The 20,264-nt window shown below is 51.1% G+C and overlaps 1 protein-coding gene across 1 annotated transcript in view; it reads right to left on the minus strand.

Moving 5' to 3' along the window:
- Window positions 1-20,264, minus strand: part of EPHB1 (EPH receptor B1) — a 42,546-nt gene that overhangs the window by 18,207 nt on the left and 4,075 nt on the right. Inside the window, exons 2-3 of the mRNA XM_048954770.1 lie at window positions 7,662-7,726; window positions 5,403-6,084 (exon numbers count right to left, since the gene is read on the minus strand). Of these exons, the coding sequence (XP_048810727.1) occupies window positions 5,403-6,084; window positions 7,662-7,726 (747 nt within the window). The remainder of the gene's footprint in view (window positions 1-5,402; window positions 6,085-7,661; window positions 7,727-20,264) is intronic.

Here is a 20,264-nt window from a genome sequence, read left to right on the forward strand (position 1 = left end):
TTTGCAATGCATGCTTATTGCACAGAGGCTGCAAGAAGAGTAGTTGGGGTGAATTTCCCCCTTTCTGAAAACCCTGGGAAAGAAAAAAGGGGTGAAATATGCTATAAAAGCATCCTTGTCCTTGTTGTCGTTATGGTCCTCAGCCACAGAAGGAATCCATGGAAGGACAAAGCCTTCTCAATTCGCCTTAAACCATCACAGTTCACACTGATTCCCAAGCACACACTGCAGGCTGGGAGCTGAGTGCTTGCCCCACATAATTATGAGTAGCACTGGCTTTGTTGCATTGATGAAAGCAGCCAAAGCCAGTCCCAAAGTGAAAAACTCCAATGGGAAAAAGATGTTGTAGAAACAAGAAGCAGATTGGGGTGCAGAAACCTGCTCCACACCCAAAAGAAATGCCAGTATTTAACGTTGCAACCAGGCCCTGACAAACTCCTCACCTTTTCTCCCTCCTAATTCCCTGCTCTGGCTGAGCCAGCATCCCCAGCAAACCCTTTAGGAGGAGGATCAGGAGCCAGGAGAGTTCTGTGGTAGTGGCATCACCTCAGTGCTACCAGAGCCCCCCTTATGCAGGTAGGAAATGTTTTCCTCCTGCTGGGAGCCCATTAAGAGCCTCCTGCCTCCTCCATCCAGCTCACACCACGCAGTAGCCCTCAATCTAGACAACATCAAGTGCTTATTAATTACAAGTGGAGTGGTTCCTCATTAGTGCTGATGCTGTGATGGATGAGGCACACAGGGATGGGGACAGCAGAAGGCTCAAGCCACGTGGCCACATTCACATCACCAGGACATACAGACCTGCCACTGCTTTCAGCTGGGACAGATTCAGCTCCCTCCATGCACCCCACGGGCACAGAGGTCCCGACCCTGCAGCAGGCAGCCCCTTAACAGCAAGGCTGCCAAAGCAACCCTGAATAGTGCTTTCCTATGGCACTTTGGCTCCACTGCCAGATAGAAATGAGAAATGAAGGAACGGGGGAAAAAGCAAAAGCACCAAAGAGGCTGGAAAACTGCTCCTTAGCACCGCTGGGCTGAGCTGCTGAGAGCATGTTGTTATCCTCCTCCTGGTGCCAGGGAGACCAGCAGCATCGCCCCGTTGCACATCCTCTAAGAAGCCAAAAGAAAACCGTTTCATAAAAGGTTAAAAAGTCACAGAAAGGTTTCCAAGCTCCTGGGAATGAGTCACCAAAAAAAAATTGGGCCAGGTGCTGGCTGCTGGCAAACGTCAGCAGGGAACAATGCAGGGCCGGACACGGGCTGGACCCCAACTCTTCCTCACTGCCCGGCCATTGTCCTGAGAACAATCTCAGCTCCCGCAGGGCCACGCTGCTGCTCAGCCTACGTGTGTGAGCACGGTGTGACAAAGCCAGCTTGGGAGGCAGGGCTATTCCCAGTTTGGAAATAGGCTCTTGAAAGATCCTTGGGAGAAAAAAAAAAGAAAAATAATCAATGTGAGCTTTTTTTCTTTTTCAATGTAACACTCCAAAGTCTTCGTTGTGAAAATGGGGGGAACGGATAAGTTGGTTGTGTTGGAGGAGAGGAAAAGCCCACCTGCACAGCACAGAGCAACCAGGCTGCCCTGAGCCACAGTGGCCCAGCCCTGCCAGCTCTAAGGGGCATCCACACAGGACAGGGAACACCTGGAGAGCCTTTGGGCTAATGACACCTAATTAACACCTCCGTCATGCTCATTAGGGGAGGGGGGGTGGAAATTAACACGGTTTTCCTGGATGTTTCTTTATGAAATTAGCACCGCTGTGAATGGATGTCTTCATTAAGGTATAACTTTGGGAAAATTAGCTTTTTTTTAATTATTTCCCTCCCCTCTCTTTCCCAATGCTTGAGAGACATCCCTTCCCAGCTGGCAGCACCTGTGCCTGTCCCACCCAGCAGTGGGCAGGGATCTGAAGGGAGCAAAGGGCTTTTGGGCAGAGCTCTGCCCTACGGCCACCCATCCATGGGACAAACACACGTCCCCTCTGCCACTGCCACAGTGCTGGGGCACCAGCACGGCCAGGGGTGGGAGCAGTGGAGACAAAGCAGTGGGGGTAAAATTAAAGAATAAAACCTGAGATGCAACAGATCTACGCTCTCAGCTCTTTGCTCTGCTTTCAGAAATGCAAAATTTGGCACAAAGCTGCTTCCTTTTCAGCCCATTTCCTTTACTCCCCCCCCCCCCCCCAAACCAAGGCAGCACCGCCCTGTTCCCAACCAACAATGCTTCCCAGTCGCTCACCATCCTTAGGATCCAGGGTGAAACACCAGCAGAGAAAGGCTCTGCTGACTCTCTTTTGGGAATAAACACAAACTGTACATTGTATGTTCACACCCAAGCTCTCAGGCACCCCCCTGATCCCACATTCCCTCCCACCTCCTCGTGGTGCAGTGATGCATTGTGTCCCAAGCCATGCAGCACGGCCAAGCGAGATGGATGGTTCAATATGCACCAAATGGTGCTGAGGCTAGCATGTTTGATGCATTATTCATTTGGGGCACAGCAGCAGCCACTGTTCTGCATCAACCAAAGGCTGGGAGAAGCGAGGTGCCCAGGGAAAGGCACTGCCTGGGCTCTGGGGACAGAGCCACACCATCTAGCTAGAAAAACCCACCTCAATGGGACAGCCAGGCCCTCCAGTCACTCCGACCCCAAAACACAACGCTCCAAGGAAGACCGTGCTGTCTGCACTTGGAGTTGGCAGTCAGCAGCCAGCATTCACGAATCCCTTGTGGCACCAAACTGCTCCACTCCAAAGCCCCACACAGCATCGCCTCCACTCCCATGCCAGGAGGGATGAGATCGAGGCGATAGAGCTCAACAATTCAACCCTTTTTTTCCCCCCTTCCCCCCTTTCCTCTCTGAGGAATTAAGCCCATTTTCTCAGCCTTAAAATACCGTAGATTTTTCTGCGACAATTCCCCTGGGCTCATTAAGCAGCTCATCTTGGCTGCTCTGGTTGACGAAAGCTTCAAGCAGATGTCAGCAGCCTCCTGGGAGCTGCACACAGGAGATGTTCACCCAACACGAGGCACAATCCCAAACCTGGCCCAGCAACGAGCAATCATGCTGAAGGACACAGATCTCCAGAGCAAAGGGAGGGCTGCCACCCCTAACCATCGTCACTCCACCACCCAAACCCAACAGGAAACCCATTTTGAATGATGGCTCCCAGATCTTGTTACGTGCCAGTTCCTGCCCACTGACACTTGAGTAGGGCAGTAGCAGGCTCAGATCTTCTCTTGTGGTCTTTGAGGGACATGGAGTCAAGGAGGAGCTTGCTGGCCAAAAGATGCACACAAGCCATTGGGAATCATGGAATTGTACAATGCTTTGGGTTTGAAGGGATCTCAAAGATCATCCAGTTCCAACCCCCTGCTATGGGCAGGGCTGCCACCCAAGGTCAACTCAAGGGAAGATTATTACCTAAATGCAGCCAACTGGCAGCTCTTAGGACCGGTTTTACCGGGCTTCTAGGGAGGGCTGGCTGATCTATGGGTTTGCTGCTCCTCACCAGCATACCACAGCACCTTCAGACCTACAGGTCTCACTCGCCATCGCATCCTCTGCCACTCCTCCTGCAGCAGTAGATGGGGACAGGAGTGTTACCGAGTCCTGCTGCAGACACAGCACCACATCAGTGCCTGGCAGCACTCACAGCACCACCAATAGAATGGCCAGTCACAAGTGGTGGGACTGCTAAGCCACTGCCCAAGCAGCACCCACAGAAACCAATGGTGTGCTTTAGGATGCAGCCAGCCAACCCACACCAGACCTTTCTACACCCCTAGACCTGCTAGTATCCTAAGCTTCCACCCGAAGGAACCTTAGTTCCATGCATGCCCTCACACCAAGGTCATCAGCTCTTGGAAGTCTGCAGAGGTTTCTCCTTCAGTTCCTGCTCTTCACGAGTGGGTACTGCACAGCCAGCTGGGTGCTGCACAGATGCTCTGGGACGTGGACATCTCTCATCCCCTGCTGCAACGCCCTGGCTCTCCTGTAGGATCCCAAGATGCAAAAGCATTGCACAAGTGTGCAGACTCATGGTTGTTTCCCAGTTTTCAGAATCCTTCACATGACAAGAAAGCACTTTTTTTTTTCCCCCCCAGAGTGAAAAACAATAGGAGCTGCCAGGCTGGTTGTATTCTCCCACATCCCCCAGCAAAGATTTACTGAGGCAAATGAAAAAGCAAGCTTCTGCATAGCTTGAGTCCTGTACAAAAAGGCAATGGTGGCCATTCTAAAAGCATCCCAGCCAAGCCTTCCAAACACCCTGCCACCAGCATTCTAGAGTCAGGGTCCAAGCCCTTCCCTTACCAAACCAGCCCTATGACCCTGTGGCTTTTAAACCCATTCTGAAGTTGCCTTTGAACCCCTGTTTCCCAACCCCTCCTACTCTCAGCTCTTCCAGAAGCCATTCAGAAAGCACTACTGAAATGGAATTGGCTTCTCACACAAAAATCCTCTGCTCCCCTGCTTCCAAGCAAGGCACAGAACCACGTTTTAAGAGAAGGGATGGCAAGGGCAGTGTGTAATGCTAATAGAAAAAAATCCTCCAACGTTATTTGAGAAATATTCACCAGAACTGCAAAAGGAGATGACAAGCAGCAAGCGCTGCTTCCATATTTATAACCTGGCAGCTGCACACCGGCAGCGCGGCTGGGAGAACCCAGAAAAACAGCAGAAAAAAGCCAATTACTACCCAGAAGCAGAGCAGCAGAGGAGCACTCAGACTGGGGACAGCTGCCTGGCTCCTGCAGCTTTGCTCGGGAAATAACGAGGAGATGAAAGCGGCTCCGCCAGCGAGCATCGCCCTTTGAAGGCAGCAAATCACTGCAGCAGTGAGTCGGTGCCTGTGTCCTCATCACACTGCAAGCCACAGCAGAGACTTGCACTGAGTTCTGCTAGCACTGCTACTGGCTGGAGAGCACAGAGGCTGCAGGTTGAACTTGGCACACTGCAAGCATCCTGGGGCTGTGGGTTTCCGCTCTACTCCTACCATTTTTGCTGTGCATTGGGTCACAACAGTGTGTGGGATACATAGCAGGCTCTGCTCCAAAGCAGCGCTCCCAGAAGGAAGATCACAGCCACGAGACAAAGGCAATCAGGACAGATTCAGACTTTGGAAGGAGAAGAAAATTCACACTTCCCTAAAAGGACACCGGTGACCAAAGATCAGGGGCACCAGAGTAAAACCCACATCACCTGGAAAGCAGCCTGACAGCCTTCATTATGACACTGCACACCGCCTCAGCCCCCTAAAACAAAACTGCTTTGCGACAAGACTTTCTGGAGCCCTGCACTGTTGACGTCACCCACAGCAGTTAATTTGGGTACAAATAACACATTGGAAAAGCTCAAGAAACACAGAGCTCAGGAAGCAAAGCAACCCCAGCCTTACCTTTGCAAGCCACGTTGTTTTCTGGCTCATAACCAGCCTTGCAGGTACAGCGACCTATGGGTACCATCCACTCCCCATCCCCGTTGCAGTACAGCTTGATGGGCACATCCACCTCCTCAGCGTTGGGGATGCAGGTGCCCCGTGCTGTCACCAGAGAGGTGCTCTCTGCCCCCGTCATGGTCTCAGGGAAGATAGCAAAGTTCTGCACCACGCTTGGGCACTTCTTGAAGAAAACCCTGACAGAGAGCAGAGACATGCAAGCCCCGTAGTCCTGGAAAGCCAGGTAAAAGCCATTGCGGGTCAGGGGCCCAAAACTTCTCACTTCTGTGTTCACCTTCATCAACCTGCCACCAAAGTCCACCTGGGAAAAGCTCTCGTCAGCAGCAATGGTGTCCACTTTGAGGTAGGGTGCCTCCGTCCAGAAGGCCGACTTCTTGGTGGCAATGACAGAGTCTGTCTCGTAGTAATAGAGGTTGAAGGTCTCCTTGCAGGAGCCAGGAACGTTGGGGAGGCTGCTGCAGTCCCTCACAGTGAAGCGCATCTCGGTGTAGATGCGGTGAGCTCCGCGCCGGTTGATGAAGGTGGTGAGGAGCCAGTTGTTCTGGTTTGGCTCGAAGACGTTGCACACCTGGTACGTACGGATGGTGTTCAGGTTTTCGTCGTAGCCACTCACTTCTTCCCACTGCACAAAGGAGAAAAGAGAGGTTGTGAGAAGGAGATGGGGGCACTGGAGGTGGAGGTCACCCCGCATGCAGCAAGGCTGTCCTGAAAGGAGGGCACGAAACCAAGGAATGGCTAAGACTGGAAGGGGCCTCTGGAGGTCATATGGTAGCACCTCACAAGAAGATGCAACGAGGGAAAGAAAGACAGACTAGGCAACTGGAGAAATGAAGGAAAGCAGTACAAGAGGCCGTGCCTATGTCAGTGACCGAGTCAGCGTGGGGGCAGATGAGCAAGTCGGACCTCAGGTCCCAGCACAAGGGGACCGCTTCCCCTGGCAAAAAAAAACAACATTCCCAAAGCACATCACAGCAAAGAGAGAGAATACAGATTCGTGGTTTGATTTAGAGAAGAGTATTAATGTAATTTAGGCTGCAATTTCAATTAAGGGACAGCAGCAAACTGTGAATAGTGTATGATGGCATTAGTGTCCTACAGACAGATTTACATCCTCATAATCCATTCATTTTTGCTAATCCATGTTTACAGTCTCCTCATAACAGCATTATTCACGTGGCAATCTTTACGCAGCATGCTGATACGGGGCATGATTTCTGGGGGAGAGGCAGCAGCAGCACTTGTGTGTGAACCAAGCCAACCCTACAGTGTTACAGGCTTTGCCCTTTTTACCTCTGCCAGCCCTCCCCACCTTCCCCAGGCATCACTCTGGTGGCAGCAGGATGGGCAGATCCAGCCCTGACAGGCAGAGGAGCAGGAGCACACACAGTTTACTGCTGCCATCCAGGGGACACTTGATGTCCCAACTAAGGCTGAGGTCAAGGTGAGCAGGAGAACCAAGAAAAGAGGTCCCCACCCCCTCCCTAGGGGTGAGCCTAAGGATGCTCACTGTGTTAAACCAACAGAAGGATGGAGAGTAAGGTATTAAGCACTCTCATTCAATTACACACCTGTACTTCTATTGCTGTATGCACGCAGGTATTTCATTGCATGCAGAGCTCTTTCATCACTCAGGTTTGTCCAAATCTCACACTGGATGCTTGCAAAGCTGTAAAACCACTGCACCCCGGGACCACTAGCAGCACAGCTGGCCAGCTGTGGTTTTTGGGAGCAAAGGAACCAGTCTGCCAAGCCAACAAATGCTGTACCTCAGGCTCCACAGTGCCTCTCCATCATTCCTACCACCCACCGCTCCCTCCCTGTCTGCACCCGTCTTTGTCTATCACTTTTTCTGTCAGGGGAATGTGAGTCAGGTTATTTTATGCTTCCATCCCTCAACGACTCGTATTATATAAAAAAGATGTTTTAAGTGCTTCGGGGTGTTTTGTTCCTCATTACTTCATAAAAGTGACATTAATAGCCAGGAAGAGCACTGCTGAGTGCAATTACGGATGATGTTCCAGGTATGAAAGCTGTTTTGAGCCTGCTAATGTTTCCTAATTACAAGCCTTGTGGTACAGGAGAGAGGAGGAGCAAGCAGGAGGATAGGGAGGAGCGTGCTGGATGGGCAGCAGGGCAGAGAGGAATGCACAGGGATCCCATCAGCTCTGGGACTGCGTGGTTGGATGTGGGATAACTTACCCCTGACGGAGGGTTGGCAGTCCAGCCCAGCTCGGCCGTCGCCGTCCGTGTGTCCATCAGGGTCTCTGAGGAAACACAAGAGGAAGAACACGAAGGAGGACACTGTGCTTTGTGCCATCACCACCTACACGAACCCACACTGAGATGGGTTCCATGGGGAGCTTGGCAGCTGTGATTTTGGCAGGTTGATTTCAGCCTTAGCAATGACAGCGGAGCTGCTGGAGTGGTGATCCTGTGCTGGGAGGTTTTCAATGGTGGGTTTGGTGGGAGATATTGAAAAGCTGTACTGCAGTGTTACAGCTGGCATTTCCCTGCTTTTTTTCTTGCTCTTGTACAAGAAAAAAAAAAAAGAAAAAAAAAAAAGAGTAACAACAATAACAGTGAGAGCAACAACATATAGAAACAGATGGGAGAAATCCTCCAGGTTTTATTTATTTGTTTTCAGCAAGCAGACATGCAGATTAATTTGCTCAACTCCTGAGTCTAAAGCAATGCTGGGAAGGAAACGTGCCTGGAATTGGCCCCATCCTTTGCTCTGCAGCCCAGCACCACAGCAAGCACATCCCCTAGCTTTGTGCTGGTACAAACAACACAACTCAGTCACAGCTTATCCCATCTCCCTGTCCAGTAACTTGCACCCACTTGTGTCCCCACCACACACCACACAAATATTATTTCTCCCCCTGCCATAAGTATGGCCGTGCATGTCGTTAAGCACTCATTAGTCATTGCTACAGCCCTTCAAACACAGTTCCTCCCACTGCAACCCCCAAACAGGCTCTGAATTTTGGGAAGAAAGCTGGAAGGAACAGCACGACACGGCACACAGCAGCTCCTGAAGCAGGAGACTTGAAAGAAATACACACACCAAGAAGAGATGCATCCTGTCAGCATCAAAAAAAAGCTGCCTCCCTACCAAAAAGCTCTTGCCTGTCTTTTCTTAGTGATCTAGGCATGTTTCCAGATGGCACATCTTCCCACTATGGTTCTCTACAATGCCATTCTCTGGGACAAGGAGAAGGAAGGATGAGAACAACCCCAAACCGTTCACTGAGGCTCAGGGAAAGCTTGGCCTCACCAAAACCCCAAGGCTGACCACACAACCACCACGTGGCCGAGGCTGGAGGCACCTCCATGTTCAGCTGGTGCCACTCCATCTCAGTCAGAGCCACCCAGAGCAGAAGTAGCCCTGCTCAGCTGCAGCAGCCCATCTGATACGCTAAGCCCACTGGAACACTGCCTGCTCCCCAAGCAGGGAGCTGCTCCCCACACAAGTGGGATGCTCCAGGGCTGCCTGATCCCGAGCAGTGCCCTGGAAGGAAGCTAAATACCAGGGCTTGGAGAGGTGTCAGTGGGCAGGGACATGATCTTTCATGTCTGGCCAAAGCCCTCGTTAGGGAGAAGCTGAGCTTTGCTGTGGAAAGCAGAGCTCTCTCTGAGTGAAGAATCTTGCGCTGTATACAGTAGATTTTCTTTAATGGACACATTACTTTAAACTAAGCCTCCACCATCTGTTTCAGTCCCTAATTATCAATACAAAAACAAACATCTACTCACAATTACACTCGTAACAAGTAAAGATGCCAGCAATTAGCATGCAGGAACATCCTTGCCGAGCGGAGTGGGTCCATCTGCAGTGGTACCAGCGTGTCCCCAGCGGGCAGGGACCAAGGTGGCATCCACAGTGGGCTCAGAGGAGCATCACTCAAACAACGGGGGAATAAGAAATGTGGGGTGAGAGCAGGTAGGCTGTGGAGCATGGCAATGCTTGGGGCTGCCCCTTCCTGCAGCAAGTCTCAGGGTGCTCGGGGATGCAGCCCTGCTCCCAGAGTAGGCAGCAGCTTTCTCTCTGCACCCTTTCCTCTGGGAGCATCAGTGCAATCAGCCTAAGGCTGGCACTGGGGATGGCCTGCCCCGAGCTGGTAGCACTACAAAAGCAAGCAACAGGAAAATAAATCTAGAAGCTTCACTGCAAAGACCAGCACCAACTATTGCTGATGGAGACAATGCCACAGCTCTGCCTTCCTGCGGCCACAGCATGGCTGCTGTTGCCAGTCCTGATCTGCTCACGGCTCAGATTAAGCTTCTTAATGTCAGCGGGAAAGGAGTCCTACAAGGAGGAGTTACTATAATTCAGTTCCCTCTGTCCCCCACACACAGAGACCTGAAGCTCAAAGCTACACCAGAATGTCGCCCAGGCCATTTCACATTGTTCCCCATGCCCATGGCAGCCCTGCTCCTGGCCACGACGTTCCAAGGGTGCAAGAAATCGCCATGTATCTCACACTTCCCATCAAGCAATAGCAAAGCAGGAGCAAGCCAGGTGTGCAAGCTGCTCTGCACACGTCTGGATCTCAACACACGACTCTTCTGTCTCTGTGTCAGTGCCAGGTAGGAGAAAAGCAGGATCGTCCTCTCCCACTGGAGGAGCACTGCTTCTCTTCACATTCCTTAAGAGTCCCAGTTTCTGAAAGAGCCGTTTGCAGTATCTACACACTTTCAATCAAAAATATTACAGCAACAACTAATTATGTCCCATCATTCCCATGGCTCTCTGCCTTTAATGGTGCATTTTGCTGCTACAGAATTACAGCGAAACTGCTCTGGAAGTGTATAACGAGCTATCCCCATCAATCTCCCGCAGATTCATTATGAAAGATTATCCCTAGAATAACAAACCGAGTTCAGATTGCAGAGGACGCACTGAACAACAAAAACAAGGCAGCAGGATGCCTCCCTGCCCATTGCTGTGAAGGGGACACCGACACCTCAGAGCTTTGTGATGAACCTTTCCAAGAGCAGCAGCTACACGAAGAGCCTCTGCTGCACCAACACCACCTGTAGTCCTACGGTGGCCAAAAAGCAACACCTGGGGATGGAAAGCAGTTTTACACATATAGGTGCTGTGTCACGTTGGGATGGGCTGCATCGAGCCCTCCTCCCCATGAAGTGCTCTAATTACAAGGAGCAAACACTATCTGTATCAGGATGTGCCACACTGGAATACACTGCTTGATGCAACTAGAAGTGCCCCCCAAAAATACCTGCCTACGTTTTTGGGCATGTATGGGTACATACAGACGCAGCCATCACACAGTACCAGGGCACAGAGAGTCCTCTGTTAGTGCTTAGCACAGACTGGAAAAGCCAGAAATTGAAGAGGCAATGCAAAGGTTCCCCACCGTGAACAAGTCCCGCTTACCAACATGCATCTCCCAGCAGCTGCAAATGCAAGCAGGCACTGACTTGGTGACAAGTCAACACAAGTGCTCTGAGCATCATTTCCCACTCAATAGCAAGGTTTTCCCTGAGATCTTTATCACCCTCTTTAAAGTTAGAACTGCCCCATGGCAGCTCAGTGCAGAACAGGAAAGAGCGGAAAGAGCCCCTTTTTGCTGGGATCTGGTGGGTCGCTCCTACTGGACCTTGAACTCCATCACCCACCCACTCACCCATCCCAACTGCCCCCCTCTGCCCAAGGATCAGTGGGGCAGAAGCAGTGGGGCTGGCAGTATGAGGTTCCCCACGTACCTTCACGTGATTTTCCCACTCTAAAGGTGCTTGACCCTGTGCAAACATGCAGTGCCAGGCCAGCTCAGCCACGGCCCTACAAACCATTCATCATAATCCCACCGAGGAGAGATACAGTAAATCAAAGAGACAACCTGCCTGCAAATAGATTGCACAGGGGAGGGAGAGGGAGTGAGGAACAGAGAGAATCAGGGAGAGAACTGCAGAGGGAGAGATAAGAGAGAGGGAAGGAAGCGGCAGAAAATTACAGAAAAAGGCACACATCACGGCGAAAAAAGACAAAGGGGACCAAATCAAATAACAAAGATAAGAGAAAGAAGATAGTACTTTCAATACCTTGTTTTCCAAATTATAAACCTATTTTATGAAATTTGGGAACAAGTTTTAATCCACTGAGCTCACACGAGACATCTGAGGCCACGGGAGGCCTCAAAACAGCATGTTACAGGCAAATCAGTGTGATCCAGACATACACAGCTCAGATGTTCCCATGATGATGAAGCAGGTTTCCAGTACCACACAGCCCACAGTCACACCCAGGCTGCAGATGAACAGAATGTAGCTCACACCATAAGACCTCATGGAAATACTTGTAGGTAATCACAGATGTGCTTTGCAACCCAAGAGGCTCCACAGGCTGACACAGCGCTTTGGTGAATACCGCGGGTACCAGGATAGATCCAGGCATCCCAAGAGCTCAGCTTTTCCACCACTAGCACCAGGGGAACAATTCAACACTGTAAAATGACAAGGCTATCTTTCAGGAAGACATCTTCCAGAACAATGTCACTATGCATTTAAATTGTCATCTTTGCTTTCTCGAGGCTGAGCTGCCAACAAGCATCACTGAACTCTATCAGTCTGCCCCAAAAATCACCATATGTTGAGCTTGGCAGCCGCTTGTTTCCTTTTCCAGAAGGCATGGAAGAGGAACTCAGCTGTCCCAGGATGGGCAGGGGCTCCCAAAGGCTGTGTGAAGCAGCACCCCCCAGTGCAAGATACAGCTCAGTGACATGGAGGGGCTGGCTTGCAGGATGAATTCTTCTGCACACAGATGGTGGAGGTTGAAACTCTGAGGGAGTGTTGCAGCAGATGTCCTATGAGAAACAAGCCAGCTTCCAGCACAGCTCCATGGAACGCATGGCCCTGCCTCTGGAGGGCTCCATGCCAAGGCAGTGCTAAGCCCAAATCCCTTCTCCACACACACTAGCGCCATCCCAAGAGGATACAGCCAATGGCCAGCAGCTAGAGGGCAACAGCCCCTTGCCACACCAGGAGCTGGGTGCAGCAGCTTCACGCACATCACTGGGGTTCCTGAGTGCAGACCAGCTGGCTGGGGCATGCACAGCCCCAGAGCAACCCAGCACCCAGATCACTCATGCCCAAGTGGGAGCACAGCATCCTGCAGGAGGCAAGGACGAGTCAATTGCCACAGGGCTCCCCCACCCCAACCTCACTGATTGCTCTGCCCAAAGCTTTTGCTGGGCTCTCAGGGGGTAGTGATCAAGCCGCTGCTTTTCACTGGTTTGAGACGATAAATCAGCAACGGGGGCTGCTGCAATCTGATTAACAGCAGCGGGTAGCTGCAGGCAAAGCACGATGCACCGGGGATGCAGCACTTGGAATACACAGCCTGCAGCCTCTCCATCTTCTCTTTGCACAGGGCTGATGGAGTGCTTTCTGAACCCTCACACAGCAATCACAGCACTTTGATCCCAGACCCAACAAGCCTGTGTTTTCTGCTCCCCAGAAGCGACGAACTTGGTGCTCCAGGCAGCGTGGAGGGAAGCAAGGGAGCCTAATGGGTCTGGTGGATGCATTCTCTCCTCAACAACTGGGATTCCCTTGGAAGTGCTATCCTATAAATACAGAGCCAGACAGCTGAAAAGACAGAACAGTCATAGACATTAACAGCACCCATCATTACGTACGTTAGCACAAATTAAAAGGACATGCTGTCCACACTCAAGGGACTGCAGGCTGATTCCCCAGCACAGCATCCTAGGATGCCACAGCACTTGCCTCTGAAGACAGTCCCAATGGCCACGAGCACAGGGACACAGCTGCGATGAGCTTCATTGAACCAATACACCAGACCCATTCTGCACCTATTTACCAGATCTTATTTCAAAAAGCCAAAGGATTCTGTGAGAGCAACAAACACGGTGAGCTGCTCAAACAGCAAACAAGTGTAGGTTGTTGACTGCAAGCTACCAAGCAACCTCCCTTCACCCATCCCAATTCCTGCAAAACAAGGATGCAGCCAGGACCTCAGCTTTCTTGGCGGACACACCAAATTAACACCAGCCTGAGGTCAGCAGAGGGGGTAAATCCTACCCCAAGTATTTGCTTCTCCTTCCTCCTGCTCACCACACCCCAGGGTGGGCAGAGAACCTACTTAAAAGCTACACTTCTGCAGCTTTTCCTTTTTTCCCCCCCATCCAATCTTTCGGATCTGCTCAAAACAGTGCCTGCACTCCATCACCATCCCACAACCTTTCCCAAACATGTTACTATTACTCTGAGCAGTCTCTAGGTACACGTGTGTGACAGCTGCTCTACACGGTAAATAACCCAACACATCAGCCAACATTTCCAGATGACTGTCAGTGCTGCACTGCCTTGTGCCGTGGGGCTGGGAGGGGCATTAACAGCTCTTGGAGGGGCAGAGGGCCTGGGTGGAAGGGAAAATGCTCACTCAACACCTCTGCAGTTAGGGGGGCTTGCAGGATAGCAAGCTATGGGAAAGTGCCAGCTCCATGACCAACACGGGGCATGGCCAGCACTCACCTATCTCTCTGTAAGAGCCCAGTGGAAGAGCAGCACAGGGGCAGAGGGAGCATTCATCTCAGGGGGACTCACAACATAAATGGAAAAAAAAAACCTGAAGAGCCATCAGCACACTGCAATCAAACCCACATATATTCCAACAGGAGGGAAACAGACTTCAAAAGCAAGGCTCATGCAATGCTGTCGGTGCCAGGCATTGCGCTGCATGTGCTTCTGACCTGAGGAGCAGAGAAGGATGAGGAGGAAGAGGCCGAAGGAGATGCACTTGGCTCCCAGCCGGCTGTGCACACTCCGGCCCCCGGCCCAGCCGCCTGCAGGAGCACATGCTGAGAAAAGGCTGGAGCAGAGCAGGCAGGAGGAGAGCCATCTGCGCACCGGGAGCCAGGCCAAAGCGTGCTGAGGATGGGTATTTCCCCCCCCCCCCCCCCCAACCACCACCACCATTTCCCTTGCTGGGACACTCCCCTTTCCTTCTGCATGGCTATCACTCCCGGCCCAAACATTTCTGCAGGAAGCAGTGCAACTGCAAAGCAGAGCTTCCACACACAGCTTTCCAAGCCAGCACCAGAGGGCAAGAAAACACAAACCCAAATTCTCTCAAACTGGTGTCCCCTGGGGACCTCTCAGCCTGTCCCACACCAACTCCAGGGCACAGAGAGGATGCTGCAGTGGGGTCAGCCCAAGGCAAGGTGCAGGTGCTGTCTCCACAGGGCTTCCCTATGCGGGGGGAGAAGAAAGCAGCCCCTGCCCGTGTCACAGGGACACTGCCACCACTTGGGCTGAAATCCCACCAGGACTTGGCAAGGGAACTGGCATGGTATGGTTCTGTTCTATGCAACGCTGCCTCTGCTCATTTTTAAAGCAGTGTGAGCTGATGATAAATTCGCCCATAAGCTCATCTCCATACCACCTCTCCTGCTGATGACACTGACCCATCCTCCCTGATTGTGGTTTCCTTGCTGAAATAAATCACTGTAAGTGCACATTGTGCTCTGGGCCTCATTACTGTTCATCACCGTCTGCATGATGGAGCTGTCACATCCTCATAGATGCTGTCACCTGGGCAACCCTGAAGAGGCCCAGGCCCACATGTGCCCATGGCAGCCCTGTGAAACCTCAAGGCTATCCGTGGGGGAAACCTCCTCCAGGAGGGCAGAACTGCTTCTCTCCACCCCTATTTACAGCAGATAGCACAAACACCAAAGGGAGGATGAAGGAAGAGCTGGGCACAAAGGCAGTGGGATGCCCCCCAAGCCTTTGCTAACTAAACACCCAACTCCAGCTCCACGCACACTAGTGTGCAAAACCCACTGGGTCACCCCGGATAAATCCAGAGGAGCGTTGCAACTGCACTTCCAACAGTAAATGAAAAGCTCTGTGCCAAGCCCCCATGAAGACTGCTGGAGCGGTAACAATGCGGAGGCATTGTTTGCCTGTCACACTGCTTTCAAAAGGCAAACACTCAAAAAGCAAGAGGGAGCAATTAAAGCTGCCGCTAATCTTGCTGTGTCCATGTCAAAAAGCAGCCCGTGGCTCTGACGGAGCCTGCAGCAGCACCAGCAGCTCCCTGCTGGGACCAACGGGCAAGAGATGCTCCACAGGACCCAGCAATGGCACAGATCCCCACCAGAGTGAAGCATGATTGTATCCCCACACCTCATCCTGGCCCCCGAGGAGCGGAAATGCAGCTCTTTCCGATACTTTGGGTGTGCCAAGCTAGAGGCTTCCAAGAGCACACCCATAAACATGGGTCAAGGAGAGGACGTGCTCCGTAAGGTGACCATACAAGCTCTTCCCACCGCCTGCACTCCCTATAAAAACCTCCATTCGCCACCAGTGGGGAAGAACCACCATTTCCAACCCAACAGCTCAGCCCTCGAGGCAGACCTGCTGTGGGCTCACCACGCAGATGGGTCCCATGGCACCAGGAGCCTCAGTGAGCTCCTGTCCCACACCCTGCACCCCAAGGAGCCCTGCAAACCCTTAGACAGACAGAGGATAAGGGGCACAGCACTCACACGTGCAGGCACAGGCTGGGGGGAACCGCACTACAGAAATAACACAGGCACGCAAACAAAAGAGCGCAAGCCATTAATCTGGGCGAACCAAAGGAAATGAAATCATTATGTCTGCAGCTACAGCATCCAGAAGAACAAATTTCCTGCCTGGATAATAAATGGATTCTTTTGTTTCACGTTGGCCCCGGCCACGTGACTGTCTTGGCCTATTCCTCATCCAAAACATCTTGCTGTATAAATACCCAGACGGGCTTGGGTTTCAGCTGCTAAAAATATGTTTTAATTATAATAATATATAATAATAATAACACAAAAAGCTACATGCTCCCCAGCCCCTTTCCTCTTAAACAACCCCTGAAGGCTTTCCAGAGCACAGGCAAAGAAACAAAAAGACCAAAGTTACTAATGACAGCAGCAATCGCTAAGGAAAGGCCCAGGCAGCCAAGCAACAGCCCCAGGTTGCTGCTGCTGCAATAAAGAACCCTTGTCAGAGGGAGCACCGAGGCACACACGCCATCCTGGAAACCCTGCGAGCATGGCACAGTGCAAGACCAAAGCCCCACAGGTGCTGAGGAATTCAGCTGAGCAACAGGCAGTGCATGCACACCCACTCTATGCACTAGGGGCAGCTTGCTGGTGCAGCAGCAGGGCTGGCATTTCATAGTTTTTACCCAAACCTATGAGAAAGGTGAATTCTGATCCCCCTGCTGGCTGAAGCTTCCTTCAGCCCCGGGCAACTCCCAGGATTTCAGCTGCTAAGAGCTGTGTGCACCATGAGCTACAGCCATCCCTTTAACCTGCAGCTCCACAGGGCACTTGATTAAAACCGCTTTTGCACCTAACTCTGTATTTTGCTTCTGATTTCGTCTTCCTTCCACCCGCCTTCCCACCTTTACAACAGCGCAGCAAACACTGAAAAAAAGTTGCAGAACAAAACAGCGTTTGGAATCCAGACATGAGAACACCTCGCTGCAAACAGCCTGAGTCCTGCAGATGTCAGAAGAGCCCCATGGGTGGAGGCGAGCAGGGAGCATCGCAAGCCAGCACTCACACTAGGCTGAAGTTCCAACCAGGCACCACTGCAGGAGCACAGTGGTACATCAACAACCACAGGACAAAACCAACTCTGAAAGATTGTAAGCTTGCTTTGTGCATCACACTAGAAGCAGCCCAATTTCTTCTCCTTTTCTGGGTCATCTTTAATTTTCAATTATATTTGGGATGTTGTAGAGAGAGTCTAAGCGTTACTGCTGTTTCATTTCAATTGCTTATCATCACTGCTAAAAGGAGGGAGAAAATAAAAGAAGTCATTGGAAACTAAATATTTACACACCCACAGACATTAATCCCAGCAGATCCAAGGGTGGGAAGCTTATTTTAAAAAACATCTCTAATTACTTTCCCATCTTAGAGGGAATAATCTGGCGATTAGTTACAACATTTGACATCAGCAATCACATTATTTCCTAACAAAGGATAAGTGCAGCCAGATCCCCATCCCCATGGAGGATTCCAGGCACTCTCTCCCCAGCAGGATGATGCCCACTAGAGATGGGGACACCAAACAGGCACCAGTGGAGTTGCTGGTCCTTGGGCTGCATCCCAAGGAAACCTCCTTGGTGAACGACTGGGGACTTTGGGACAGGTGAAAATCTGACTGTCAGACTCATTTAGGAAGACAAAACCATGCTCACCCTGATGAAGTGAACTATTAAAAACAGGAGATGGTATCCAGGGCAATAAAGAGCAAGACGTGAAAACCAGCCGAGGAATTCAAGTTCACAACTCCTATCAACTTCATATGCTGTAAAACTTCACCTAGTTTATAAGTTTCTCACCAACTTCATAAAAGATGTTTTATTGTTTTCTGACTCTCTTGCCTTCATAAAATGTGTCTCCTCGTCTGCGTGGGTGTTGCATTATAAACATTTGCACTTTGATTCATTCAAGACTTATGGAAGCTTTCAAGATAACCTATTAGGAATACTTAAAGTGTTTCTGAGGCATCACAGCCTCCCTCGAACATTTCAAGATTTTAAATAAATAAATAAAAACATGCCCTTGCAGCAAACTACCTCCAAAATCCACCAGGCTGTAGATTCAAGCTGTGTTTGGAAGCAACCAAGCCAGCCTGGTAGAGGAGGTCCCCATTTCATTCGGTGTGCAGTCATCAGAGATGCTGGCATGGGAAGGGACTTCTCCCTGCCACTGTAAGACTTCTAGTTAATAAAGAATTTTAAATGAAAAAAAAAAAACAACAAAAACATTAAAGTACTCTCACTCTTTTCACATTTCACAGCAGCATCACTGCTTGCATCCTCCCTAGGACGAAAGCTTTGGTCATGCTTTGAGAACAGCTCACCATCAGCACCTGGAGCACACCCACCCCAGTTTTGGGGCTGCTGGTGCAGCACAGCGAGGATCCCTGCACTCCATCACAGTATCTCCGTGCCTGAATACAGACAGACTCACCGTGGCACAGAAGCTGCTCCCTACCAGGAGGCACCAAAGCCCCGCCAACCTGTCTGCTGCTTTGATGCAGGATCAAGGATGCATCCCATGGGGATGTGAGACGTTTGGAGCAGCTGCTTTGACGAGCAGACAGATGTAAAAGCACAAGTTTCCCATCCCTATTAGAAGGAACAGGGGCTGGCCAGCCTTGTGCATGCAGCCCAGCCCTGGCAAGCTGCTCCTCCACACCAGGCAGGGCTCACAAAGGCAGAGCAGGAGGGTGCCCGCAGCAGCAGCCTCCTCAAAGCAGCCCTTTTCCTCCAGCCTCCATTGAAGGCTATTGAAGTTAATGAGCATCTTTTTGTAGCCTCCAGCAGGCTAGAGAGCTGGCCGTTCAGTGCAGCAGCCTCCCGCCTCGGTAATAACACAAGTGTGGTGTAGGGAGGAATAATAAAAGCCAATTTTTAGACAGTGATAGAATACAACTAGCTGGTGACCTTGCAGATCCCACCAGCCAGTGCCTACCACGGCCAGAGCCTGCATCTCCAGGCTAACAGGAGCAGACAATCTACTCCTGGACACAGAAGGCTGTGCCTACCACGTGGCATGGCAAAAGCCAGCTCATTGCACACCACAGCTCCTCCACCAAAAGCCTGAGGATTTCAGTAGAGTTAGATCTGAGCCAGCAACTTCATTGCACGGTGTAAAGGCTCGGACAGCAAAAGCCACAGGTCAGAAGACTTTCAGGATCACCAAGTCCACCATCAACCAGACCTAAAGAATCCCACCACTAAACCATGTGCACACATCTCTTAGATACCTCCAGGCATGGGGACTCCACCACCTCCCTGAGCAGCCCATTTCAATGCCTAATCATCCCTTCCATGAAGGAATTCATCCTAACATCCAAGCTAAACCTCCCCGCTGAGCTTACCCACCAGCACAAAGCTTACGGGCAGCTTCACCACAGGCATGCAGAGCTTTGCTCAGGAGATGGCGATGCTCTGTAGCCCCAGGCTCCTTCACAACCCATGATCTCCAGCACTGAAAAGAGAATGCAAAGACTCTCGTCGCTCCAAAAATAATTAATGGAGGGGCTGAGCAGCCACACAGCCATGGTCAGGGCTCCTCTGAGCTGCTGCACAGAGGCCTTGTGCTGCTTGAAAACGCTGCACTTCTGGCAACGCAGCCAGCTGTTCTGGTAATCTTGAAAAGCTAAGTTTTGTTCATTTCCAACACATTTGTTTCAAATTAAAACCACAGCTGAAGCCTCAAGGAGTTCTCTGGAAATATCCCATGGCTCCTCCGTCCACATGCCTGATTTCCATCACATCCTCCCATTTCAGAAGATTTATAAAATTGAAGCCGTTGCTTCAAGTTCGCCTGATCTCCGGCTCCTAAAGACACTCCAGGTGGATTCAGGGAATCTTCCAGATTGGAGAAGCTCAGGTCCTGTGAAGCCAATGGAATCAGAAGCCCATGACCCCCATGGACACCTCTGGGCCCCTGGGGTTAAAGTCCCTTCTTCAGACACAAGCAGGCCTTCCTAAATATTCAGCTTTTCCAGAAGGTTCAGCCTCTCACCTGGCCCAAACACAAAATACCAGCAGCCTCGCATTCGATCCCTTTCCCCGCGCACCTCAAACGCAGCGTTCCCTTTTCAACCTTTCTTTCTCTGGGCTCCTATTTTTCCACTGGAAGATGCAATTCGCACCCATCCAGCTCCTCCACGGTGACTGACTGACCGTCTTTCAAGCCAAAAGCAATTATCCCCAAATTAACAGGACTCTCAGGGGCATGGCAATAAGTCAGT

Source organism: Lagopus muta, chromosome 9 (genome assembly GCF_023343835.1).
Source record: "Lagopus muta isolate bLagMut1 chromosome 9, bLagMut1 primary, whole genome shotgun sequence".
Classification (NCBI taxonomy): Eukaryota; Metazoa; Chordata; class Aves; order Galliformes; family Phasianidae; genus Lagopus; species Lagopus muta.